General features: G+C 40.8%; 2 protein-coding genes across 8 annotated transcripts in view; one reads left to right on the top strand and one right to left on the bottom strand.

Moving 5' to 3' along the window:
- Window positions 1–4,876: 4,876 nt before the first annotated feature.
- Window positions 4,877–9,217, bottom strand: LOC124038161 (multiple coagulation factor deficiency protein 2 homolog). 4 transcript variants are annotated; one of them, XM_046353677.1, is made up of 4 exons: window positions 9,068–9,217; window positions 8,502–8,714; window positions 5,614–5,773; window positions 4,877–5,500 (listed from the first exon to the last, which is right to left on the bottom strand). In XM_046353677.1, exons 2-4 carry the CDS (start codon window positions 8,666–8,668, stop codon window positions 5,369–5,371), a joined length of 459 nt encoding a protein of 152 aa, XP_046209633.1. In that variant the 5' UTR covers window positions 8,669–8,714; window positions 9,068–9,217; the 3' UTR covers window positions 4,877–5,368. The 4 variants fall into 4 exon arrangements, with proteins under 4 accessions (XP_046209633.1, XP_046209635.1, XP_046209634.1 ...); XM_046353679.1 differs by having other exon boundaries at window positions 8,502–8,710; window positions 9,068–9,160; XM_046353678.1 differs by having other exon boundaries at window positions 8,502–8,737; window positions 9,068–9,134.
- Window positions 9,218–9,242: 25 nt separating this feature from the next.
- LOC124038160 (tetratricopeptide repeat protein 7A-like) overlaps window positions 9,243–27,521 on the top strand; it is a 47,731-nt gene continuing 29,452 nt past the window's right edge. Inside the window, exons 1-8 of one of the 4 annotated variants that reach the window (XM_046353672.1) lie at window positions 9,243–9,382; window positions 11,023–11,221; window positions 12,572–12,735; window positions 12,978–13,146; window positions 26,178–26,308; window positions 26,437–26,564; window positions 26,831–26,909; window positions 27,033–27,202. In XM_046353672.1, coding sequence (XP_046209628.1) covers window positions 9,326–9,382; window positions 11,023–11,221; window positions 12,572–12,735; window positions 12,978–13,146; window positions 26,178–26,308; window positions 26,437–26,564; window positions 26,831–26,909; window positions 27,033–27,202 — 1,097 coding nt within the window. In that variant the 5' untranslated portion in view covers window positions 9,243–9,325. Of the gene's footprint in view, window positions 9,576–11,022; window positions 11,222–12,571; window positions 12,736–12,977; window positions 13,147–26,177; window positions 26,309–26,436; window positions 26,565–26,830; window positions 26,910–27,032; window positions 27,203–27,521 lie in introns of all 4 variants that reach the window. The other 3 variants (XM_046353673.1, XM_046353674.1, XM_046353675.1) reach the window with 3 other exon arrangements.

Here is a 27,521-nt window from a genome sequence, read left to right on the forward strand (position 1 = left end):
TCAAAAGAAAATTGCGGTCAAAATTGTATTGTATCAGTCAAAGTTGTATGCTGATATTATAATATTAATAACAAACTATAAATTGTCGTAGTCCTTTCATTAATAACTGCCTGAATTACATTTCATTTTAATAGTATGAATTGATGCTGTAGTATTAGTTAATAAACAATGTAGGTACTTTATATTAAATTCCATTATATTTCTGGACTTTCATGAAAAAGACTGAGAAAGAATACCAACAAAAATGTTACGAATAAAATACTATAAAATACTATTTTGGCCAGTTCCCTGTTAATTCTGTCTGTTCACCATCCAGTGTAACGTGAACAGCCAGTCAACTATGTCAACCAATTTGACAACCAAATTAGTCTCTTGTTATCTTTTGTAAACTTAATCTTGGTCAAATCCCCACATCTCTGGTATCTCTTTCTCACGAGATTGGATTTGGTCAGCAAAGCCTTGTGGCTATTAGGTTGCCCGAGGTTGATGGGAAAGATAAGGTCATGTAATCCCTTTTTTTTGAAGCACAGTCCTCTGTGAAATGTGTCCTTACAAATGTTGCCGACTTCCTATATGGTGAACGTGAAACACAAGTAGGCCTATAGGCCTGGCCAGCCTACGTCATGAAACCTGAACTAGAGAGTATAATAAAGAAGCTCAGCCAGAACTTACAGTTTAATTCAAGTCAGACGGATTGCCTTTGCAGCATCCATTCAAAGTCCTCACGCATTCAACCTATCCTCATCCCGACTACAGCTGTGGCCCTAGGCCTCAGCAGGCGTGGGAGAGCCTTCCCATCCCCAGCGCGCAGGCGCTATTGCACCACCTTCAGTCACAAGCAGCTGGACCAGCTGGATGGTGTCTGGACAGAACCACTACCCCGACATCTACTGCCGTGAGGAACTAGCACGGCTCACCAAACTCAGTGAAGCACTCATACAGGTCATTGGGCCTAAGCCTATTTATCAGTCCACACGGATTGTATTAAATCAAATCAAAGTTTATTTGTCACGTGAGCCGAATACAACAGGTTTACTGTAAAATGCTTACTTACAGGCTCTAACCAATGGTGTGAAAAATAGGTTTGTGTGTGTGTGGGTAAGTAAAGAAATAAAACATCAGTAAAAAGACATTTGAAAGCAATATTTATCCTATTTAACAGTTTTCATTTACAAAAGGTTTTAATTTACAAAAGACTGTGACATAATTAACTTATTATAAATTATCCTATAACATTGTCAAATCTTGAATTCAACCTACATAAAGTCGTATTGTATCTGACAGGCATGGTTCCAAAATCGGCGTGTCAAATACAGGAGTGTGGGTCTCAAAAGGTCTTGCCAATGGGCGTGATGCCAGGGCACGGTGCACTGTTGGGCTGCATGTGTGTTCAGTCCACAGGGATAAACCTGCCAGTACTACCCTCACTCCCTGGCTCACCATATCTCCCAGTCCCTGTCTATGCTGCCCCCAGGTGGTTACTCCCACTGCCAACCCCACCACACATGCTCAACCAGCCAGTGTCACTGTTCTACAGACTCACTACAGACAACCCCCCCCGCCAGCTTGAGGAGTGGTACAGCCCTGTACTGAACATTGGAGCCCCACCCAGCAACCTGGCCACACCTGTGTTCTCCCTGACCTCCATGACTGCTCTAGATCCTGCCTCTCACTGGAACTAACAAAAGGGCAACTTCTACATAAAGAATAATTATCAGTTATTCATTGCACAATACATATTTGTTGTATCTGTGCAGTGATAGGAACTAAGGAACATGAAGAATGTAGAGAATAGTGAGAATGACTTCACTCTTTCACCCCTTGAATACCTTGCATTGCACGTCACATGTTCTGTAACTAGCAGGTTGAAAGTTCAAGGTTGCCTAACAGAGACATTTGTAGGTCATCTAAATAGCAGCATAGATTGCCTGAAATATATGCTCTTTCTCCTAACACTCTATTTTGTATTCTCACAGTAAATAAAGTGTGTATTGGGAGTGATTTGTTTGTTTATGTTAAAAGTGATGCTAGAAAAGTTTTTGTATAATTTCAGCCAGTGGTTTTGAAAGTAGCGCTCATGATTCAAAACTGGTCCCCGGAAATTGTGCACAATGTCATCCATTTCGTATGATGTTAAATTATTTGTTTTTCTGCAATTAGTTTGATATGTTGTCAAATTCAAATTAGTACAATATGTTACAAATTTACAAGTGCTTAAGATCCCATTCAAACATAACCTTTACCTCAGAGTGAACTGCACTAACATGCTCCAAAAGGCCAGTGTGAATGCCACTGAAACATACTCAACATAACTACATCAGAGAATACTTCCATATTTGTTTATTAAAAGTATATTACACAGACAACACCGTTGCATCTGTCTAACCTTAACATTTTATAGCGTTCAATTACACATTTCTATTCAAATAAAACTGAGTTCACTGAACAACCAACACCGAGAAAATATAACTCTTTTGTAACAAATACTTTTTCAGTATTAGAAATGTTATACATGGGTTCAATATAGATCTGGGCCTTATAACAAAAGACCTGGTAACCTTCTCATGATCTGTAGCAGTTTGAAAGCAATGTATCTCATGAGGGGAAAAAAAAAATCAAGTAAAGTGTACCTACGCATAACATTGTCACTTCAATAGGCAGCTAACATTTATAGCAACACAACCATGCATTCTACTTATAGCACATCTGTCAAATTAAGTTGTCCCTTGAGTAACGGCATCACCCAGATATCTCACAGTGCTGCAAGTCAACTGAATCCAGTGACAAAGTAATCACAATGCGCAGCACAACACAGCGCCGGTATTACATTCAGATTCTGCTAATCTCGAGTATCAGCCCTGCTGTAAACTGGAAGTGGAGTTGAGCATTAGCTGGGTAACAGACCACGTTCGGGATGCAGGTAGTGATCAGCAGAAAAAGTACTCATTTGTTATTGCCTGTGTTTGACCAGAACCAGGCCTGTGACGTGGCAGAAAGTGTTTTGAAAACAAGAATGAGCATACTTATAGGACTAGCCGAGGTATTACTTCCTCTGTTTCAAAACACTGTCTTCCGTTTTGTTCCAACTGTACGCAACTCTGTTCATAGCACGTTTCTGTGATCAGACAAATCCTCCAAACCTGCTTTGCCATTCCCACACTCTCATATTTATTCTGTGGTACATTACGCTGCTTCTGAGCCATATAATTCCCACTATGAGTAATAGTAAAGGCCACACTTAAAGTTAAGGACCACAGGCAGTTGTCGTTAATGGCCTAACTTAAATATATTGGTCCATAATCTTACAGCAAGGCATCACTTAGGTAAATATTCAATTCCAACATGACCGAACTCATTTAGTGGTGAGTGCATACAGCAGACAAACTTGGCAGTTTCTGTAATATATACACACACAGTTGAAGTTGGAAGTTTACATACACTTAGGTTGGAGTCAATTAACCTTGTTTTTTGACAACTCTGCAAATTTCTTGTTAACAAACTATAGTTTGTGCATGACACAAGTAATTTTTCCAATATTTGTTTACAGACAGATTATTTCACTGTATCACAATTCCAGTGGGCCAGAAGTTTACATACACTAAGTTGACTGTGCCTTTAAACAGCTTGGAAAATTCCAGAAAATTATGTCATGGCTTTAGAAGCTTCTGATAAATGATGTCAATTAGCCTGAGTCAATTGGAGGTGTACCTGTGGATACATTTCGAGGCCTACCGTCAAACTCAGTGCCTCTTTGCTTGACATCATGGGAAAATCAAAAGAAATCAGCCAAGACCTCAAAAACAAAATTGTAGACCTCCACAAGTCTGGTTCATCCTTGAGAGTAATTTCCAAATGTCTGAAGGTACCACGTTCATCTGTACAAACAATAGTACGCAAGTATAAACACCATGGGACCACGCAGCCACCATACATCTCAGGAAGGAGAAGCGTTCTGTCTCATAGAGATTAAAGTACTTTGGTGCGAAAAGTGCAAATCAATCCCAGAACAGCAGCAAAGGACCTTGTGAAGATGCTGGAGGAAACAAGTACAAAGGTATTTATATCCACAGTAAAACGAGTCCTATATCGACAAAACCTGACAGGCCGCTCAGCAAGAAAGAACCTACTGCTCTAAAACTGCCATAGAAAAGCCAGACTACAGTTTGCAACTGCACATGGAAACAAAGATTGTACTTTTTGGAGAAATGTCTTCTGGTCTGATGAAACAAAAATAGAACTGTTTGACCATAATGACCATCCTTATGTTTGGAGGAAAATGGGGGAGGCTTGCAAGCCGAAGAACACCATCCCAACCGTGAAGCACGGGGGTGGCAGCATCATGTTGTGGGGGTGCTTTGCTGCAGGAAGGACTGGTGCTCTTCACAAAATAGATGGCATCATGAGGACGGAATATAATGTTGATATATTGAAGCAACATCTCAAGACATCAGTCGGGAAGTTAAAGCTTGGTTGCAAATAGGTCTTTCAAATAAACAATGACCCAAAGCATACTTCCAAAGTTGTGGCAAAATGGCTTAAGGACAACAAAGTCAAGGTATTGGAGTGGCCATCACAAAGCCCCGACCTCAATCCAATACAAAACTTGTGGGCAGAACTGAAAAAGCATGTGTGAGCAAGGAGGCCTACAAACCTGACTCAGTTACACCAGCTCTGTCAGGAGGAATGGGCCAAAATTCACCCAACTTATTGTGAGAAGCTTGTGGAAGGCTACCTGACACGTTTGACTCAAGTTAAACAATTAAAAGGCAATGCTACCAAATACTAATTGAGTGTATGTAAACTTCTGACCCACTGGGTATGTGATGAAAGAAATAAAAGCTGAAATAAATCACTCTACTATTATTCTGACATTTCATATTCTTAAAATAAAGTGGTGATCATAACTGACCAAAAACAGATAATTTCTATTAGGATTAAATGTCAGGAATTGTGAAAAACTGAGTTTAAATGTATTTGGCTAAGGTGTATGTAAACTTCCGAGTTCAGATGTATCTATCTCAGGGGTCATTTCAAGGGGGTATTTTGGGTTAAAATTAGATGAAAATATATAGGGCCATTATAATTTCTAAATTACTGCCCTTTTGCTAGCCCGAAAATCAGTCCCCCAAAAAATCTGTGCAGCCCTCCATTGAATTTCAAACTCCCGATCTGGACCTCGAGTCAAAAAGTTTGTCCACCCCTGGTATGCTGTCTGGATGGATAAAGGATAGTGATAGCACCAAAGAGAGCGTGAGACATGTACACTGGCTCAGGTAAATAAACAAGAGATTTTGCTTTGAGATGGAAAGTGGCGTGGTTATGTGCAGTGCACTGAGAAAGGTCTCAGCAGTTAGGCAGCGTCTCTCCTCTACTCCAGGGACTTGGCAAACTCGGCGTAGTCTATGTACCCATCGTTGTTTTTGTCATCGTCCCTTAGAACGTCATCTATAAGGCTTATGAGGTCTTCCTCTTTCATAGGCTGGCTTTCCTCTCCTCGTTCCTGCAGAAAGGTGGAAAACACATACTGTACATGAGTGTGTGTACATAGGTGAATAAAACGCATTACAGTATGTGGCATCATTGGCTGTTGATATCATTTGCAATTACACATACCTCTTTGTGTACATGAGTGATGGCTGTGGCCAACTCCAGCCCATCCAGTAAGTTGTTGCCATCATAGTCATGCATCTTAAAGTAGTGCAACTGCAGCTCCTGTGGCAACATATCAGACTCAGGCTTGTCAATCACACCTTCCAGATGCTCCATGATGTGTCTATACACCGACAGGGCATAGAAGAGACACTGGTCAGTGCATTAACCAAGCATATACTGTCAGCCAAGGTAAAGCTTTAATTCAAGCGTCTGGGAGACTTAGGCTGAGAGACTGTTTGAGCTCAGGGTTTTGGTGCCGTAGTGAGATGTTTGGACAATATACACCAAGTATGTGGACACCTGCTCGTCAAACATCGCATTCCAAAATCATGGGCATTAATATGAAGTTGGTCCACCGTTTGCTGCGATAACAGCCTCCACTTTTCTAGAAAGGCTTTCCACTAGATGTTGGAACCTTGCTGTGGGGATTTGCTTCCATTCAGCCACAAGAGCATTAGTGAAGTCGGGCACTGGATGTTGGGCGATTAGGCCTGGCTTGCAGTCGGCGTTCCACTTCATCACAAAAGTGTTCGATGAGGTTGAGGTCAGGGCTCTGTGGGGGCCAGTCAAGTTCTTCCACACAGAGCTCGACAAACCGTTTCTGTATGGACCTCGCTTTGTGCACAGGGACATTGTCATGCTGAAACAGGAAACACCAAACTGTTGCCACAAAGTTGGAAGCACAGAATCGTCTAGAATGTCATTGTATGCTTGGCATTGTGATCTAAAGCTTGTGTGCAGCTGCTCGGCCATGGAAACCCATTTCATGAAGCTTCCAATGAACAGTTATTGTGCGGACGTTGCTTCCAGAGGCAGTTTGGAACTTGGTCGAGTTTTGCAACAGAGGACAGATGAATTTTACGTGCTACGCGCTTCAGCACTCGGTGATCCCATTCTGTGAGCTTGTGTGGCCTACCACTTCGCCGCTGTTGCTCCTAGACGTTTTTACTTCAGAATAACAGCACTTACAGTTGACGGGGGCAGCTCTAGCAGGGCAGAAATTTGACAAACTTGTTGGAAAGGTGGCATCCTATGAAGGTGTCACTTTGAAAGTCACTGAGCTCTTCAGTACAGGCCATTCTACTGCCAATGTTTGTCAACTGAGATTTCATGGCTGTGTGCTCGATTTTATACGCCTGTCAGGAACGTGTGTGTGTGTGTGTGTGTGTGTGTGTGTGTGTGTGTGTGTGTGTGTGTGTGTGTGTGTGTGTGTGTGTGTGTGTGTGTGTCTGTCTGTCTGTCTGTCTGTCTGTCTGTCTGTCTGTCTGTCTGTCTGTCTGTCTGTCTGTCTGTCTGTCTGTATGTATGTATGTATACACACACACACACACACACACACACGTTCCTGACAGGCATATAAAATAAATATAACATATATATACATATATAATAAACGCAACTTGTAAAGTGTTGGTCCCATGTTTCATGAGCTGAAATAAAAGATCCCAGAAATGTTCCATACGCACACAAAAAACATATTTCTCAAAAATGTTGTGCACAAATTTGTTTACATCCCTGTTAGTGAGTATTTCTCCTTTGCCAAGATAATCCATCCACCTGACCTGTGGAAGCTGATTAAACGGCATGATCATTACACAGATGCAACTTGTGCTGGGGACAATAAAAAGCCACTCTAAAAATGTGCAGTTTTGTCACACAACAGAATGCACAGATGTCTCATGTTTTGAGGGGGCATGTAATTGGCTTCGTGACTGCAGGAATGTCCACTAGAGCTTTTGCCAGATAATTGAATGTTAATTTCTCTAGCATAAGCCACCTCCAAAGTTGTTTTAGAGATTTTGGCAGTAATTCCAACCGGCCTCACAACCGCAGACCACGTGTAATGGCATTGTGTGGGCGAACGGTTTGATGATGTCAACATTGTGAATAGAGTGCGCCATTGTGGCGGTGGGGTTATATTTTTGTTCAGTGTAATATGTGTGTGTGTGTGTGTGTGTGTGTGTGTGTGTGTGTGTGTGTGTGTGTGTGTGTGTGTGTGTGTGTGTGTGTGTGTGTGTGTGTGTGTGTGTGTGTGTGTGTGTGTGTGTGTGTGTGTGTGTGTGTGTGTGTGTGTGTCTGTCTGTATATATACACACACATACACACAGAGTGAACAAAACATTAGGAACACCTTCCTAATATAGAGTTGCACACCCTTTTGCTCTCAGAATAGCCTCAATTGGTCAGGGCATGGAGTATAAAGTGTCAAAAGTGTTCCACAGGGACACTGGATGCTTAGTTGTGTCAAGTTGGGAAAGGGTTGTACAACTGAATGCATCTTCCACACTTAACCCAACCCCTCTGAGTCAAAGAGGTGCAGGGGGCTGCCTTATTCGACATTGTTTGTGCCCAGTTAACTGCCTTGCTTAAGGGCAGAATGACAGTTTTTTACCTCGTCAGCTCGGGGATTCGATCCAGCAACCTTTCGGTTACTGGCCCAACGCTCCTACCCACCAGGCTTCTTGCCGCTGGATGTCCTTTGGGTGGTGGACCATTCTTGACACACAATATAAACTGTTTAGTGTTAACCGGTCTTCTCCCCTTCGTCTACACTGATTGAAGTGGATTTAACAAGTGACATTGATACGTGAGCAATCATAGAATGGAAAGAGCAGGTGTTCCTACTGTTTTGTAAACAGAATTTTGTTCTTTTGGCAGGCAATAGTATTGCACATTTTTCTACCCATTCACAATTGTGTGGCCTGTTCTTTAGACACAGAATGGAAGAAAATGCTCCGAAACAGAGAGAAAAAGGAAGGTACTATCTGTCCAATAAGAAATGTTTGCTTTTGTTCTGTTGCAAAGCATTTTGGATCAGTGTACCCTAATGAACACGATCCAGTACTCACTCTCTGTCATGGACCATGTTCTTGTCCAGGTGCATGTTTGGATGGTGAATCTCCGGTGGGTGTTCTTGGGCTGCCTGCTCATGTGAACAGACAGACAGCAGAAAGCAGGAGACCAAGAGTAGCCAGCCCCACACAACGCTCCTCCTGCCACTTACTCTTAACACCATTCTGGGCTGTACAGTAACTACACAGACAGCCAGAAAGAGCAGCTAGCTGAGAGAGAAAGAGAGCTCCATCTATGAACCCATATGAACATTTTTGGAAACACATAGATAGCAGAAGAATGAGAAGATTAATAAAATGGAATTGCATTATTTGCAGGCAATAGGCCTAATTGTTTTCAGTGATATGTTATTATATGTACAGTTCGGGATGCAAACTAACTAGTGATGTTGTAGACACATTGCTGGCTACCGTTAATTATACTAGCAGAGTGCACCTTTAGACAAATCTATTAGGTTTTCAAGACCTTCCGTTAGTTTAGCAAGATAATCAATACGGTGATAACAAGTCCTCCATCATGAACTGGATCTTCAGCGATATTTATTATCAAAATGCATACTCACCAGCTAAAAACAGACGTGAAACCGTTCACTTTAGCTATTTGTATTTTAACTATCTTCACCCTTTTTGGGCATTGCTGTGAGCCGTAGTCACCTTTCAACTCATGGACACGACAGCTAAATTCTGATTGGATATCGGCATTTTGCGTCAGAGATTTGAAGGCGTGCAATGGTCCAACCAGACACCTGTCAGTGTCCAAAACACGAACATGAATGTGGTTGTTTCGTTGAATTTGAGAAGTAAACACATCTGACAAGCAAATGTCAACCTTTCATAGGGAAAATGAAGCCGCCAAATTTATTTTCCGAAGATTTGAGGTTGGATTAGATATAGAAAACTGTCCTGTGATAGCTTGTATTCGTAGGTAATGCACTTGACCTAAGCACTAGTTTGCTGTGTTAGCTAGTCAAGTGCCTCGAACTGTCGTTTTGTAATGCTGTTGTGAAAGACGATTTAGCAGCCGTCCTGTGAAACTATGGTTGCTAAAATGTGTTCTGCCACCAGGTCAAGGTATATGAAATAACGTATTCTATTCTTGACAAATGGTCGATAAAATTATAATTCCCATATAGTGTATACATATATTTTTTAGTAATATTTTTTAAAAATGCACAAATATTGTATGTTGTAACATTCAATTAACTTTACTGTACGACCACCATTGGACTGCTGAATGTGTTCGTCCCGCCCCTTACTCACAAATAAGGCATGCGCCAATTAAATGTATTCATTTTTGTAATCAGTTTGTATAACATGTAAAGTGTTACATTCTTGCCAATGGATTTGCGACAGGTGTACGCCTCGATCACACCTACAGTGTGTTTGGGCAAAAATGTCACGCAGCATCATCTGGATATGTGTGCAACAAAAATTCACCTTCTGCTATAATTTCTGTCAAGCCGTCTACGGATACAATTTGATGCATATATTCGATAAATCCAATGTATGTACCACTCAGAACGCACTGCAACTGGCTCTGCAACGCAATGCTTCAAAGCAAACGTAGCGTTCCATTGGAAATGAATGTACTTCTGGTACCAAAACGCAAATAAAATAGTCGGTGTGATCGAGGCGTATTCCGTCAGTCACGCGTTACCGTGCAGTGCTGAATTGTCTGAGCAGACCATATGGCCGATGTAAATTTAGCTACCTATAGTCCCAAATCCTGAAGTCGGTCAATTAAAATAGTTGATAACTGACATTTTAAATACAGTAGCCTACTTGGGATTTATTGAGGGATTTGACATATACTGCGGTAAAATCATGAATAATAATGTGCCACCAGTGTGTCTCAGATCCACAGTTTGAATGTTACTGTTTTATCTAAACACTCTGAACTCTGGTAGGCTATTAGCGTTAATCCCAGTAGGCTAATTGATCTAGTTAGGGAAAGCTTTTGAAGGAAAATCTAGGACGGGTTATCAAGGACAAAATGCACTTCAATACAAACACTTTACAGTGGCATATGTGGTAGCAAATGGTTTGTAGCGTAAATAGGCTAAAGAAAATAAGAAGAAAAAAAATACTTCGACAAGCATTATTGTTTCCTAAAATCTTTGTGCTGTGTTGGCCTATTGTATGCAAAATAAACACAAGCATATGAGGGTAGAGTCGACTCCAATTATTTATATATATCGACTGGCTATGTAATAAGCTAATTCATTGAATAGATAGTTATTATGAAATATAAACAAATCTGAGTCTACGAAAGTAAAAATGTTTAAAAAATCACACAATGGGTATACACACATCTTCCTATCTCATCATCAAACTGAATCACCTGTACAATAGTATCTTGAGTTGGTTTAAAACTCATTTTGTGTGTGTGTGCTATTTAAGAATACATTGTGGTCAAATATGATTTTGACATGTCCACCAATAATGTGTATAAGGGAAGGTAGGGCAGCAGCACATGCTCATCGATTACATGACACTTTTTTCGTGTTCTGTTTATCAGTCCGCAGTTACTCCCCGGGTATCAGGGGAGTACGGTCACCGAGACAGATCGGGATCTAGAGCGGGCATGGCAACCAGCAGGGTCTCCTTCTCGCAATACCGTCTGGAAGCAGAGATCGACCGCTACAGAGCAGAGTGCCAGTGGGACAAGATACCCCCTATCGTAGAGCAACTAGTGGCCGCACGATTTCACGAAGACGGTGAGTGCTGGTGACTGACGGATTTTTGTCTAGTTTTTTTCTCAGCAAGTTTTTGTCACATGTCCGGGCAGGGATGGCAATAGTTCCGCATGTGTTGGACTTGGTACTCTGCAAGTAAGCTCAATGTCATTCCTCTACTCTGCAAACCACGAACAACTTTACTGCAGTTTATGCGTATCTGAAGCTGTTAGTTGTCTACATCAATACCATACACTTCTCAATGGACAATGTTCAAAACACAGAACATGTTGTAATGAACATGTATTAACTGGTTGTCACTATCACTGTAATTCTTTGACCTTTTTATTATTTTCAATGTATGTGAGCCTATATATTCAAACACACCACTCAAACACTCAGTAGGTAGGCTAATGTAGCTAATTACCTCACCTGGCTAAAATAAACATGGGGTAAGGTGACATGGCTCATGACCTCGCTGCTTGCCACTGTTATTGTGTCAATAACCAAATATATTATTGGCTGAATGGAGTGCCCACTGCCCACCTGAAACTGTTTTCAACATGCTTGCAAGTGTACAGAACTCTTAATGTGTTATTCTCGACTAAAGTGTGTAGAATTCAAGTCATACCTAGCTGGCCTGCTGTCTGCCTTGACAGTGACAGTTTTCCCCTCTGTCTTGAAACTGTCCCTAGTTGTTGCAATTCAAGACAATGGTGACATCATAATCAGTCTCTGACCAGGAAGTTTGGAGATTACAACAGTGTGTTGAAAATAATGTCACTTCATCCAGATGCTATGTAGAGGATTTGTTCCTCTCCTGAATAATTCATAGAAGTTATGCACCACATTAACGCTCCCAGTGAAACTGATTTGTAACACATTGCTGTTATTCTGTCGTTAATGTTTTATAGAGCCGAATGATTTGTTTTATGTGTTTAGACACCATACTGCATGTCACATTATACATTTCTGCAGCCCCGATCCTCCCTTTCAGTGATTAACCTGGACTGGGACAGTCTCATAAACACGACTGGCTACAGTATGTCAGAGATGCCAGAACATAAACACCAGTCACAGACTTGGCGTCAGAACACACCACCAGAGACGGGAGAGGAGTGAGAGAAGTGAGACCTGGACCAAACAGGAAGCCTTAATCCAGAATGTGTTTACAAGTGACTTTTATTGCCATCCAGTGAATATAGTTTTAGATACCACTGGTGTTTTTTCTCGCTTCTCTCTGGGGCTTTTGGGAAATGATGCTATGATGTACCTGGTTTATTTTTGCTTCCAAAGTTGCTCACCCCTGACCTTGAACTTCCACTCTGCACTCAGTCCACTTAACCTTCCACTACTCTGAATACTGTCCCAATTCCCTCTGCCCTTCTCCAGATGACTACGGGACGCTGTTATTGGCTGAGGCCCTTCTGGAGGAGTGTCTACAGGACAACCTGAGTCTTTTACGCAACGCCACTCCTTTGACGGACATCAACCAGCCCAAACTGTCCCGGTCCAAGGGCTACCTCAACTCCATCCTGAGCAGGGGACAGCTGGTGGTCAGTCTGAGCATCTCCCCTTTGTGTCACCTCCTTCTACACCTCACTTCCTCCGATTGTACTCAGCTTTCTATCTCGTTAACTTTTCTCTATCGCTCTTCACTTAGTCTCTAGTAACAGTCTTAACAATAAAATGATGATTCAGGCTGCCTTCCCTTGGTTTACTTGACCTGCTTGTCATTGTTGTGTCAAAAACTCACAGCCCTTGTGTCGTGTCTCTCTGTCTGTCTGTCCCCACACAGCCCAGGCACCTGAACGAGGCTCTTCTTCTGATGGCCAAAATACACTATGTCCAGGGCTGTTACCATGACGCACAGGGCATGTGTGCAAGGGTGGGTATAGACGAGCTGACGGGGGATGAGCAGCCCCTCTACCACCTGCGTCTGCTCGCAGAGGCCTTTGTCATCAAAGGTACCAATCCTTTCATAGGCAGATACTGGGTGATATGGAATATGGAAAACACATGATGTTTGATCTGTCTGGTATTTGTTTAGTAGACAGACTAAACATTCTGAGACCTGAGAATTTTACTTGATTATGACCTATGCTAAATGGACATTCAATGCACAAAGTAAACAAATGACCAGGGCCCGTTTTCATCAAGCATCTATTCATTATAATCCAAACATCGAAACTGATCCTAGATCAACATTCGAACTCTGAGACGCTATTTGAATACGAGCCCAGAGCTACAAATGATGATTTCTATCAGGTATGCTCTGGTTTTAGTCTCCATCTGTACAGTGTTATGATTACATGGAACTAAGATATGATTTGCATACTGGCATTACTTCCTCTCTGATGAACTACACAAAGAGAAAACCAAAGCCTGTAGACTGGCACGTTTCCATGAAAAACACTCAAGTTGAACAGCACTGTGCATAAATGTACCTAATGATCTAGTTCCTAATCTCCCATGGCAGGAGTTATTATAGGCCTGTGATGACTATAACCTTGTATGGGTTTAGAAGTGGCCCGTTCTAGGCTGTATGAATACAATCATTAGAATGAAATGGGACTGGGAAACGTCTGCTTGGTTGGAGAGATCAGTATCTCCATTCACCCCAGGTATGTTTATATGAATATAGATCAGTATCTCCATACACTCCAGGTATGTTTATATGAATGTAGATCAGTGTCTCCATACATCCCAGGTATGTTTATATGAATGTAGATCAGTGTCTCCATACCCCAGATATGTTTATATGAATATCGATCAGTATCTCCATACATCCCAGGTATGTTTATATGAATGTAGATCAGTGTCTCCATACCCCAGATATGTTTATATGAATGTAGATCAGTGTCTCCATACCCCAGATATGTTTATATGAATATCGATCAGTATCTCCATACATCCCAGGTATGTTTATATGAATGTAGATCAGTGTCTCCATACCCCAGATATGTTTATATGAATATCGATCAGTATCTCCATACCCCAGGTATGTTTATATGAATATCGATCAGTATCTCCATACACCCCAGGTATGTTTATATGAATATTGATGAGTATCTCCATACCCCAGGTATGTTTATATGAATATAGATCACTATCTCCATACCCCAGTTATGTTTATATGAATATTGATCAGTATCTCCACACCCCAGGTATGTTCATATGCATATTGATCAGTGTCTCCATACCCCAGGTATGTTTATATGAATTTAGATCAGTGTTTCCATACCCCAGGTATGTTTATATGAATGTAGATCAGTATCTCCATACCGCAGGTATATATTTATGTGAGTAAAGATCAGTATCTCCATACCCCAGGTATGTTTATATGAATATAGATCAGTCTCTCCATACACCCCAGGTATGTTTATATGAATGTAGATCAGTATCTCCATACCCCAGTTATGTTTATATGAATATTGATCAGTATTTCCATACCCCAGGTATGGAACAGGTATGTTTCATATAAACAGGTATGTTTATATGAATATCGATCAGTATCTCCATATCCCAAGTATGTTCATATGAATATAGATCAGTGTCTCCATACCCCAGGTATATTTATATGAATATTGATCAGTATCTCTATACCCCAGGTATGTTTATATGAATATCGACCAGTATCTCCATACACCCCAGGTATGTTTATATGAATATAGATCAGTATCTCCATACCCCAGTTATGTTTATGTGAATATTGATCAGTATCTCCACACCCCAGGTATGTTCATATGAATTTAGATCAATGTCTCCATACCTCAGGTATGTTTATATGGATGTAGATCAGTATCTCCATACCGTAGGTATATATTTATGTGAGTAAAGATCAGTCTCTCCATACACCCCATGTATGTTTATATGAATTTAGATCAGTGTTTCCATACCCCAGGTTTGTTTATATGAATATAGATCAGTATCTCCATACCCCAGGTATGTTTATGTGAGTAAAGATGAGTCTCCATACCCCAGGTATGTCTATGTGAGTGAAGATCAGTTCCTCCATACACCCCAGGTATGTTTATATGAATATTGATTAGTCTCTCCATACACCCCATGTATGTTTATATGAATTTAGATCAATGTCTCCATACCTCAGGTATGTTTATATGAATATAAATCAGTGTCTCCATACCCCAGGTATATTTATATGAATATAGATCAGTGTCTCCATACACCCCAGGTATGTTTATATGAATATTGATCAGTATCTCTATACCCCAGGTATGTTTATATGAATATCGACCAGTATCTCCATACACCCCAGGTATGTTTATATGAATATAGATCAGTATCTCCATACCCCAGTTATGTTTATGTGAATATTGATCAGTATCTCCACACCCCAGGTATGTTCATATGCATATTGATCAGTGTCTCCATACCCCAGGTATGTTTATAAGAATATAGATCAGTTTCTCCATACCCCAGGTTTGTTTATATGAATATAGATCAGTATCTCCATACCCCAGGTATGTTTATGTGAGTAAAGATGAGTCTCCATACCCCAGGTATGTCTATGTGAGTGAAGATCAGTTCCTCCATACACCCCAGGTATGTTTATATGAATATTGATTAGTCTCTCCATACACCCCATGTATGTTTATATGAATTTAGATCAATGTCTCCATACCTCAGGTATGTTTATATGAATATAAATCAGTGTCTCCATACCCCAGGTATATTTATATGAATATAGATCAGTGTCTCCATACACCCCAGGTATGTTTATATGAATATTGATCAGTATCTCTATACCCCAGGTATGTTTATATGAATATAGATCATTATCTCCATACCCCAGGTATGTTTATATGAATATAGATCATTATCTCCATACCCCAGGTATGTTTATATGAATATAGATCAGTGTCTCCATACCCCAGATATGTTTATATGAATATCGATCAGTATCTCCATACCCCAGGTATGTTTATATGAATATCGATCAGTATCTCCATACACCCCAGGTATGTTTATATGAATATTGATGAGTATCTCCATACCCCAGGTATGTTTATATGAATATTGATCAGTATCTCCACACCCCAGGTATGTTCATATGCATATTGATCAGTGTCTCCATACCCCAGGTATGTTTATATGAATTTAGATCAGTGATTCCATACCCCAGGTATGTTTATATGAATGTAGATCAGTATCTCCATACCACAGGTATATATTTATGTGAGTAAAGATCAGTGTCTCCATACCCCAGGTATGTTTATATGAATATTGATCAGTATCTCCATACCCCAGGTATGTTTATATGAATATAGATCAGTCTCTCCATACACCCCAGGTATGTTTATATGAATGTAGATCAGTATCTCCATACCCCAGTTATGTTTATATGAATATTGATCAGTATTTCCATACCCCAGGTATGGAACAGGTATGTTTCATATAAACAGGTATGTTTATATGAATATCGATCAGTATCTCCATACCCCAATTATGTTCATATGAATATAGATCAGTGTCTCCATACCCCAGGTATTTTTATATGAATATAGATCAGTATCTCCATACACCCCAGGTATGTTTATATGAATATCGATCAGTATCTCTATACACCCCAGGTATGTTTATATGAATATTGATGAGTATCTCCATACCCCAGGTATGTTTATATGAATATAGATCAGTTTCTCCATACCCCAGGTATGTTTATATGAATATCGATCAGTATCTCCATACACCCCAGGTATGTTTATATGAATATAGATCAGTATCTCCATACCCCAGTTATGTTTATATGAATATCGACCAGTATCTCCATACACCCCAGGTATGTTTATATGAATATACATCAGTATCTCCATACCCCAGTTATGTTTATGTGAATATTGATCAGTATCTCCACACCCCAGGTATGTTCATATGCATATTGATCAGTGTCTCCATACCCCAGGTATGTTTATAAGAATATAGATCAGTTTCTCCATACCCCAGGTTTGTTTATATGAATATAGATCAGTATCTCCATACCCCAGGTATGTTTATATGAGTAAAGATGAGTCTCCATACCCCAGGTATGTCTATGTGAGTGAAGATCAGTTCCTCCATACACCCCAGGTATGTTTATATGAATATTGATTAGTCTCTCCATACACCCCATGTATGTTTATATGAATTTAGATCAATGTCTCCATACCTCAGGTATGTTTATATGGATGTAGATCAGTATCTCCATACCGTAGGTATATATTTATGTGAGTAAAGATCAGTCTCTCCATACACCCCATGTATGTTTATATGAATTTAGATCAGTGTTTCCATACCTCAAATATGTTCATATGAATATTGATCAGTATCTCCATACCCCAGGTATGTTCATATGAATATTGATCAGTATCTCCATACCCAAGGTATGTTTATATGAATGTAGATCAGTGTCTCATACCACAGGTATATATTTATGTGAGTAAAGATCAGTGTCTCCGTACCCCAGGTATGTTTATGTGAGTAAAGATCAGTATCTCCATACACCCCAGGTATGTTCATATGAATATTGATCAGTATCTCCATACCCCAGTTATGTTCATACGAATATTTGTCAGTGTCTCCATAGTATACCCCAGGTATGTTTATATGAATTTAGATCAGTGTCTCCATACCCCAGGTATGTTTATATGAATGTAGATCAGTGTCTCCATACCCCAGGTATGTTTATATGAATGTAGATCAGTATCTCATACCACAGGTATATATTTATGTGAGTAAAGATCAGTGTCTCCGTACCCCAGGTATGTTTATGTGAGTAAAGATCAGTATCTCCATACACCCCAGGTATGTTTATATGAATATTGATAAGTATCTCCATACCCCAGGTATGTTTATATGAATATCGACCAGTATCTCCATACACCCCAGGTATGTTTATATGAATATTGATCAGTATCTCCATACACCCCAGGTATGTTTATATGAATGTAGATCAGTATCTCCATACCCCAGGTATGTTTATATGAATGTAGATCAGTATCTCCATACCACAGGTATATATTTATGTGAGTAAAGATGAGTGTCTCCGTACCCCAGGTATGTTTATGTGAGTAAAGATCAGTATCTCCATACACCCCAGTTATGTTTATATGAATGTAGATCAGTTTCTCCATACCCCAGGTATGTTTATATGAATATAGATCAGTATCTCCATACCCCAGGTATGTTTATATGAATGTAGATCAGTATCTCCATACCACAGGTATATATTTATGTGAGTAAAGATGAGTGTCTCCGTACCCCAGGTATGTTTATGTGAGTAAAGATCAGTATCTCCATACACCCCAGTTATGTTTATATGAATGTAGATCAGTTTCTCCATACCCCAGGTATGTTTATATGAATATAGATCAGTTTCTCCATACCCCAGCTATGTTTATATGAATATAGATCAGTATCTCCATACACCCCAGGTATGTTTATATGAATATAGATTAGTATCTCCATACCCCGGTTATGTTTATATGAATATCGACCAGTATCTCCATACACCCCAGGTATGTTTATATGAATATAGATCAGTATCTCCATACCCCAGTTATGTTTATATGAATATTGATCAGTATCTCCACACCCCAGGTATGTTCATATGCATATTGATCAGTGTCCCCATACCCCAGGTATGTTTATAAGAATATAGATCAGTTTCTCCATACCCCAGGTTTGTTTATATGAATATAGATCAGTATCTCCATACCCCAGGTATGTTTATGTGAGTAAAGATGAGTCTCCATACCCCAGGTATGTTTATGTGAGTAAAGATCAGTGCCTCCATACCCCAGGTATGTTTATGTGAGTAAAGATGAGTCTCCATACCCCAGGTATGTTTATGTGAGTAAAGATGAGTCTCCATACCCCAGGTATGTTTATATGAACATAGATCAGTATCTCCATACCCCAGGTATGTTTATATGAATGTAGATCAGTATCTCCATACCCCAGGTATGTTTATATGGATGTAGATCAGTATCTCCATACTGTAGGTATATATTTATGTGAGTAAAGATCAGTCTCTCCATACACCCCATGTATGTTCATATGAATATTGATTAGTCTCTCCATACACCCCATGTATGTTCATATGAATATTGATTAGTCTCTCCATACACCCCATGTATGTTCATATGAATATTGATCAGTCTCTCCATACACCCCATGTATGTTCATATGAATATTGATTAGTCTCTCCATACACCCCAGGTATGTTTATATGAATTTGGATCAATGTCTCCATACCTCAGGTATGTTTATATGGATGTAGATCAGTATCTCCATACCGTAGGTATATATTTATGTGAGTAAAGATCAGTCTCTCCATACACCCCATGTATGTTCATATGAATATTGATCAGTATCTCCATACACCCCAGTTATGTTTATATGAATATATATCAGTCTCCCCATAGACCCCAGGTATGTTTATATGAATGTAGATCAGTCTCTCCATACACCCCAGGTATGTTTATTTGAATGTAGATCAGTCTCTCCATACCCAAGGTATGTTTATATGAATATAAATTAGTGTCTCCATACCCCAGGTATATTTATATGAATATAGATCAGTGTCTCCATACACCCCAGGTATGTTTATATGAATATTGATCAGTATCTCTATACCCCAGGTATGTTTATATGAATATAGATCATTATCTCCATACCCCAGGTATGTTTATATGAATATAGATCATTATCTCCATACCCCAGGTATGTTTATATGAATATAGATCAGTCTCTCCATATACCCCAGGTATGTTTATATGAATATAGATCATTATCTCCATACCCCAGGTATGTTTATATGAATATAGATCAGTCTCTCCATACACCCCAGGTATGTTTATTTGAATGTAGATCAGTCTCTCCATACCCAAGGTATGTTTATATGAATATAGATCAGTGTCTCCATACACCCCAGGTATGTTTATATGAATATTGATCAGTATCTCTATACCCCAGTTATGTTTATATGAATATAGATCATTATCTCCATACCCCAGGTATGTTTATATGAATATAGATCATTATCTCCATACCCCAGGTATGTTTATATGAATATAGATCATTATCTCCATACCCCAGGTATGTTTATATGAATATAGATCAGTCTCTCCATATACCCCAGGTATGTTTATATGAATATATATCATTATCTCCATACTCTAGGTATGTTTATATGAATGTTGTTCAGTGTCTCCATACCCCAGGTATGTTTATATGAATATAGATCATTCTCTCCATACCCCAGGTATGTTTATAAGAATATATGTCAGTCTCTCCATACACCCCAGGGATGTTTATAAGAATATATATCAGTTTCTCCATACCCCAGGTACGTTCATATAAATATAGATCAGTGTCTCCATACTCCAGGTATGTTCATATGAATATAGATCAGTTTCTCCATACCCCAGGTATGTTCATATAAATATAGATCAGTGTCTCCATACCCCTGGTATGTTTATGTGAATATAGATCAGTATCTCCATACACCCCAGGTATGTTTATAGTAATATAGATCAATGTCTCCATACCCCAGGTTTGTTGATATGAATATGGGTCAGTATCTCCATACCCCAGGTATGTTTATGTGATTAAAGATCAGTCTTCATACCCCAGGTATGTTTATGTGAGTAAATTTCAGTCTCTCCATACACCCCATGTATGTTTATATGAATTTAGATCAATGTCTCCATACCCCAGGTATGTTTATATGGATATATATCCGTCTCTCCATACCCCAGGTATGTTTATATGAATTTAGATCAATGTCTCCATACCCCAGGTATGTTTATATGAATATATATCTGTCTCTCCATACCCCAGGTATGTTTATATGAATTTAGATCAATGTCTCCATACCCCAGGTATGTTCATATGAATATAGATCAGTGTCTCCATACACCAGGTATGTTTATATGAATATTGATCAGTGTCTCCATACCCCAGGTATGTTCATAGGAATATAGATCAGTGTTTCCATATACCACAGGTATGTTTATATGAATATAGATCAGTCTCTCCATACACCCCAGGTATGTTTATATGAATATATATCATTCTCTCCATACACTCCCGGTATGTTTATATGAATATATATCATTCTCTCCATACACTCCAGGTATCTTTATATGAATATAAATCAGTATGTCCATACCCCAGGTATGTTTATATGAATGTTGTTCAGTGTCTCCATACCCCTGGTATGTTTATATGAACATCGATCAGTATCTCCATACCCCAGATATGTTTATATGAACATCGATCAGTATCTCCATACCCCAGATATGTTTATATGAATGTTGTTCAGTGTCTCCATACCCCTGGTATGTTTATATGAACATCGATCAGTATCTCCATACCCCAGATATGTTTATATGAATGTCGATCAGTGTCTCCATACCCCAGGTATGTTTATTTGAATGTAGATCAGTTCAGTCTTTACTCTAAAGGCACGACCAGACCGGTAGGATTGTCGAGTTTCTGCCTGCCAAGAGAAACTTAGCACTCCTGAGCAGAGTGCCGGCTGTAATTTGCAAACCAATTCTACATGTTGAAATGGATAAAAATGATGGCCATCAGTCGCCCAGCAGTGGTGTTCCCTATTACAGACTGCACCGTCGGCAAACGAACAGCCTCCTACTGTACAGCCCGACAAACCGTCTGGTGAGTTTTCTCGTTTAGGCTGTAAAAGAAAGGAAAGGGAAAGAGGAACACCTCGTCAGTTGTACAACTGAATGCATTCAACTGAAATGTGTCTTCCCCATTTAACCCATCCCCTCTGAATCAGAGCGGTGCGGGGGGCTGCCGTAATCGACATCCACGTTTTCGGCGCCCGGGGAACAGTGGGTTAACTGTCTTGGAATAAATACATAATGAGTAACAATAACTTTATATACAGTGGGGCAAAAAAGTATTTAGTCAGCCACCAATTGTGCAAGTTCTCCCACTTAAAAGGATGAGAGAGGCCTGTAATTTTCATCATAGGTACACTTCAACTATGACAGACAAAATGAGAAAAAAAATCCGGAAAATCACATTGTAGGATGTTTTATGAATTTATTTGCAAATTATGGTGGAAAATAAGCATTTGGTCACCTACAAACAAGCAAGATTTCTGGCTCTCACAGACCTGTAACTTCTTCTTTAAGAGGCTCCTCTGTCCTCCACTCGTTACCTGTATGAATGGCACCTGTTTGAACTTGTTATCAGTATCAAAGACACCTGTCCACAACCTCAAACAGTCACACTCCAAACTCCACTATGGCCAAGACCAAAGAGCTGTCAAAGGACACCAGAAACCAAATTGTAGACCTGCACCAGGCTGGGAAGACTGAATCTGCAATAGATAAGCAGCTTGGTTTGAAGAAATCAACTGTGGGAGCAATTATTAGGAAATGGAAGACATACAAGACCACTGATAATCTCCCTCGATCTGGGGCTCCACGCAAGATCTCACCCCGTGGGGTCAAAATGATAACAAGAACGGTGAGCAAAAATCCCAGAACCACACAGGGGGACCTAGTGAATGACCTGCAGAGAGCTGGGACCAAAGTAACAAAGCCTACCATCAGTCACACACTACGCCGCAAGGGACTCAAATCCTGCAGTGCCAGACGTGTCCCCCTGCTTAAGCCAGTACATGTCCAGGCCCGTCTGAAGTTTGCTAGAGAGCATTTGGATGATCCAGAAGAAGATTGGGAGAATGTCATATGGTCAGATGAAACCAAAATATAACCTTTTGGTAAAAACTCAACTCGTCGTGTTAGGAGGACAAAGAATGCTGAGTTGTATCCAAAGAACACCATACCTACTGTGAAGCATGAGGGTGGAAACATCATGCTTTGGGGCTGTTCTTCTGCAAAGGGACCAGGACGACTGATCCGTGTAAAGGAAAGAATGAATGGAGCCATGTATCGTGAGATTTTGAGTGAAAACCCCCTTCCATCAGCAAGGGCATTGAAGATGAAACGTGGCTGGGTCTTTCAGCATGACAATGATCCCAAACACACCGCCCGGGCAATGAAGGAGTGGCTTCGTAAGAAGCATTTCAAGGTCCTAAAGTGGCCTAGCCAGTCTCCAGATTTCAACCCCATAGAAAATCTTTGGAGGGAGTTGAAAGTCCGTGTTGCCCAGAAACAGCCCCAAAACATCACTGCTCTAGAGGAGATCTGCATGGAGGAATGGGCCAAAATACCTGAAACAGTGTGTGAAAACCTTGTGAAGACTTACACAAAACGTTTGACCTCTGTCATTGCCAACAGAGGGTATATAACTAAGTATTGAGATAAACATTTGTTATTGACCAAATACTTATTTTCCACCAAAATTTGCAAATAAATTAATTAGAAATCCTACAATTTTTTTTCATTTTGTCTGTCATAGTTGAGGTGTACCTATGATGAAAATTACAAGCCTCTCTCATCTTTTTAAGTGGGAGAACTTTCACAATTGGTGGCTGACTAAATACTTTTTTGCCCCACTGTACATGGGGTACCAGTACTGAGTCAATGTGGAGGTATACGAGGAAATTTAGATAAATATTTACAACACATATAGTTAGGGGTAAAGTGACTAGGCAACAGGATAGTTCATGTTATTTGTGTGTTTTTGTGTCTGTTTGCTCCACAAACCAAATCAGTTCCTGGTTTCAGCAGTGGTTACAAATATAATGGGAGCCTATTCAGAATTTAGTCTAAGTAATTAAATAAAGCTGTCTCTAGAGCAGTGTTTACCATCTCCAGTCCTCGGGTACCCCCAACAGTATACACATGTTTTTTTGTAGCCCCAGACAAGCACACCGGATTCAACTTGTCAACTAATCATCAAGCCCTTGGCAGTGTTTCCGCAACTCAGTCTTCGCGACTCCAAGGGGTGAACTGTTAGTTTTTCCCCTAGCACTACACAGCTGATTCAAATAATCAAGTAATCGTTCATCTTTAATTATTAGAATCAGCTGTACAGTGTTAGGTCAAAATCCAGAACTTGCACCCCTTGGGGTCCTGAGGACCGAATTTGCGAAATACTGTAAGATGAGTTGAATGAGGTGTTTGTACGGGTATACAACAACAATGTGTATGGTTGTGGGTACTTGAGGACCGGAGTTGGGAAACACTGCTCTAGGGAACCCTTTATATATAGTTGGACTGGAACTAATCAGATTTTGTTCCTAGGGTAGTGAGTATCTGTCATCAGAATTTGTGGTGAGGATGGTTTCCACTTGCACACGCAACACGCACGCACACAGTTAAACAGAGGGCATTGTCCATTGTCACAGCACACTGCTGGTCCATGTCTGGGTAATTGTGTTTGATAAGCATCACTCATCATCATGAGATTCATTACATTCAAAGAGTTATTGCTTCCTGGCCATTGACACATTGACGTCATCACAGTGTCTGCTGCTTAAATTGAAGGGAAGAATTCATGAAATAGCCTTGTTGAGGTCTACCATTTAATAAACCATCATGGACTATAAGTAATGTTAGATCAATACTAGAGTCAAGCCAATATGTTCAAAATAAAGAATGCTTAAGAGAGAGAAGACCTGATGGGAATCACTCAACTATGTAACTATGTCCTCGGATGGGGCCACAGTGTCTCCTGACCCCTCCTGTCTCAGCCTCCAGTATTTATGCTGCAGTAGTTTATGTGTCGGGGGCTAGGGTCAGTTTGTTTATCTGGAGTACTTCTCCTGTCCTATTCGGTGTCCTGTGTAAATCTAAGTGTGCGTTCTCTAATTCTCTCCTTCTCTCTTTCTTTCTCTCTCTCGGAGGACCTGAGCCCTAGAACCATGCCCCAGGACTACCTGACATGATGACTCCTTGCTGTCCCCAGTCCACCTGGCCATGCTGCTGCTCCAGTTTCAACTGGCCTGGGCCCTAGGACCATGTCCCAGGACTACCTGACATGAGGACTCCTTGCTGTCCCCAGTCCACCTGGCCATGCTCCTGCTCCAGTTTCAACTGTTCTGCCTTACTATTATTCAACCATGCTGGTCATTTATGAACATTTGAACATCTTGGCCACGTTCTGTTATAATCTCCACCCGGCACAGCCAGAAGAGGACTGGCCACCCCACATATGCTCTCTCTAATTCTCTCTTTCTTTCTCTCTCTCGGAGGACCTGAGCCCTAGGACCGTGCCCCAGGACTACCTGACATGATGGCTCCTTGCTGTCCCCAGTCCACCTGACTGTGCTGCTGCTCCAGTTTCAACTGTTCTGCCTTATTATTATTTGACCATGCTGGTCATTTATGAACATTTGAACATCTTGGTCATGTTCTGTTATAATCTCTACCCGGCACAGCCAGAAGAGGACTGGCCACCCCACATAGCCCGGTTCCTCTCTAGGTTTCTTCCTAGGTTTTGGCCTTTCTAGGGAGTTTTTCCTAGCCACCGTGCTTTTACACCTGCATTGTTTGCTGTTTGGGGTTTTAGGCTGGGTTTCTGTACAGCACTTTGAGATATCAGCTGATGTACGAAGGGCTATATAAATAAATTTGATTTGATTTGATTTGAACTATGTAAAGGGTTTGACATTGCATAGTTTCTCAGCATCTTTACAAAGTTTCCATGATATTGTTTAGGGAATGTTATGCGATAGGAATATTTGTTAGATGAGATATTGTCTATTGGCAGCTGCTCCTTATTTGATTAAGGCTGGCGTCTGGTCTTGTCGTCCCTACCGCCCTGCAGTCCTGGAGGTCTCCTCTCACTCTATTTATTTATGCCAATAACCACATTCCCCCTCCAGCCATCTACTGACTGTCTCGAAATGTCACATTATCCATACTAAACAAACTGGCGTCTTCCTACCAGCAACAGTATTATTTGTTTTCAGTGTCAAATGCATCACCTAACTAAAAAACTTTATTTATTTCTCTCTCTCTCTCTGTCTCTCTCTGTCTCTCTCTCTCACTGTCTCTCTCTTTCTGTCTGACTATCTTTCGCTCTCTCTCTATCTCTCCACATCTCTCAGGTCTGTCCCTGGACCACCAGGCAGTGTCAGCTGCCTCCCGTGTCCGTCTGTCTGAGAGAGAGGAGGAATGTCTTTCCTGCTACCTGAGGGCCTGTGACACCTCTCTCGTTTACCTGCAAGAACTCGACAAGGTGTGTGTGTGTTTGTCTTGGGTGTTTCTACCCCCATTGCAGATAATACATGTTATTTCCTGATGAAAAGCAGCACAAAACTACTTGGTGTATGTGTTTACTAACGGAAGTTTTTACTGTTGTGTTAGCAGATGGTGGTCAACCCTAGTTCTAAAGCAGCTAAGACCGGTTTGGTCCCTCTACCACTGGACATTGACCTGGGCTTCTTCCAGCAGGCGGCTCTACAGAGTGCATACCTGTGCCTGCTGCATAGGGGGTGAGTCAATGGCCCAGTAGAGCAGTCAAAGATGGTGGAGGCTTCCCCTCTTCCGCTCTGGAACAGTGCATTGTGATTTCAGCAACAGCGAGTGGCACTTTTGTTTTTGACCAGTAGGTGTCAGTATTGCACCTCAGATAGGACAGAGTTATTGCTTGTAGTGGCACGATTGAGCTCCACTCATTTATACTTAGGTGGAACTGCTCTGAATACCCCTCCGCTCAGCTGTTTGATTTGTTTCATTGTTGCGTCTGTCTGTCTGTCAGGCACCTGGCCCAGGGAGCCCACCAGCTGCGCAGGGTCCTCAGGGTGGTGGAGTCTCGAGGCTCCCAGAGCTTCAGGAAGGTGAGAATAATTTCTTTTATGTTTACGACAACGCGACTTGACTAAGTCAGGGAAACGGTCCTGGCTCTAGTTAAATCCTAGTCGTGTTCTGTGGCGTTACGGTACGTTAAACGTGTCTCATAGGCTGCAGCGCGGAAGCTGGCTGAGGTGTTGCTGAGCTCGGTGAGTGAGGACAGCTACTGGGCGCCCATGTCTCTCCCACCCTCCGCCTGGCTGCAGAGAGAAGGGAACGCCGGCCCAAAGGATGCCATGTACCCCTCTCCCAAACCACCCCAACGCTACAGTACTGACAGGTCGATACCTCCTACTTATTTCCTTCCTTCTACTCTCTCTCTCTCTCCCCTCTCTTTTCTTTTCTATACATGTTTAGTCCCATTAATCCACTGGTATTACTCAATCCCCATTCAACATTAGTACTGGCTTGAGAGATTAGCTCACATTCCCCTACAGTGGGGTTGTGTGTACTCCAACTGAACCGTTGAGCTTAAATAGCCCCAGAGCATCAATAAGGTCAAAGACAGGCCTCCCTAGAGGCCGAGGCATCCACTGTTCCATTCATACAAAACCCACACATGGAACATAACTTGTTCTCGCAACTTTCTGACCTCGTAT

This window comes from Oncorhynchus gorbuscha, linkage group LG06 (genome assembly GCF_021184085.1).
Source record: "Oncorhynchus gorbuscha isolate QuinsamMale2020 ecotype Even-year linkage group LG06, OgorEven_v1.0, whole genome shotgun sequence".
NCBI lineage: Eukaryota > Metazoa > Chordata > Actinopteri > Salmoniformes > Salmonidae > Oncorhynchus > Oncorhynchus gorbuscha.

What these genes read in the sequence shown, in the direction of transcription:
- LOC124038161 (XM_046353677.1), bottom strand. Translation starts at nt 8,668, where the DNA reads ATGGTGTTAAGAGTAAGTGGCAGGAGGAGCGTTGTGTGGGGCTGGCTA. An exon ending in AACATGGTCCATGACAGAGA is followed by an intron (nt 5,774 to 8,501) that starts GTGAGTACTGGA and finishes GTCGGTGTATAG; the next exon opens with ACACATCATGGAGCATCTGG. An exon ending in TCACTCATGTACACAAAGAG is followed by an intron (nt 5,501 to 5,613) that starts GTATGTGTAATT and finishes ACCTTTCTGCAG; the next exon opens with GAACGAGGAGAGGAAAGCCA.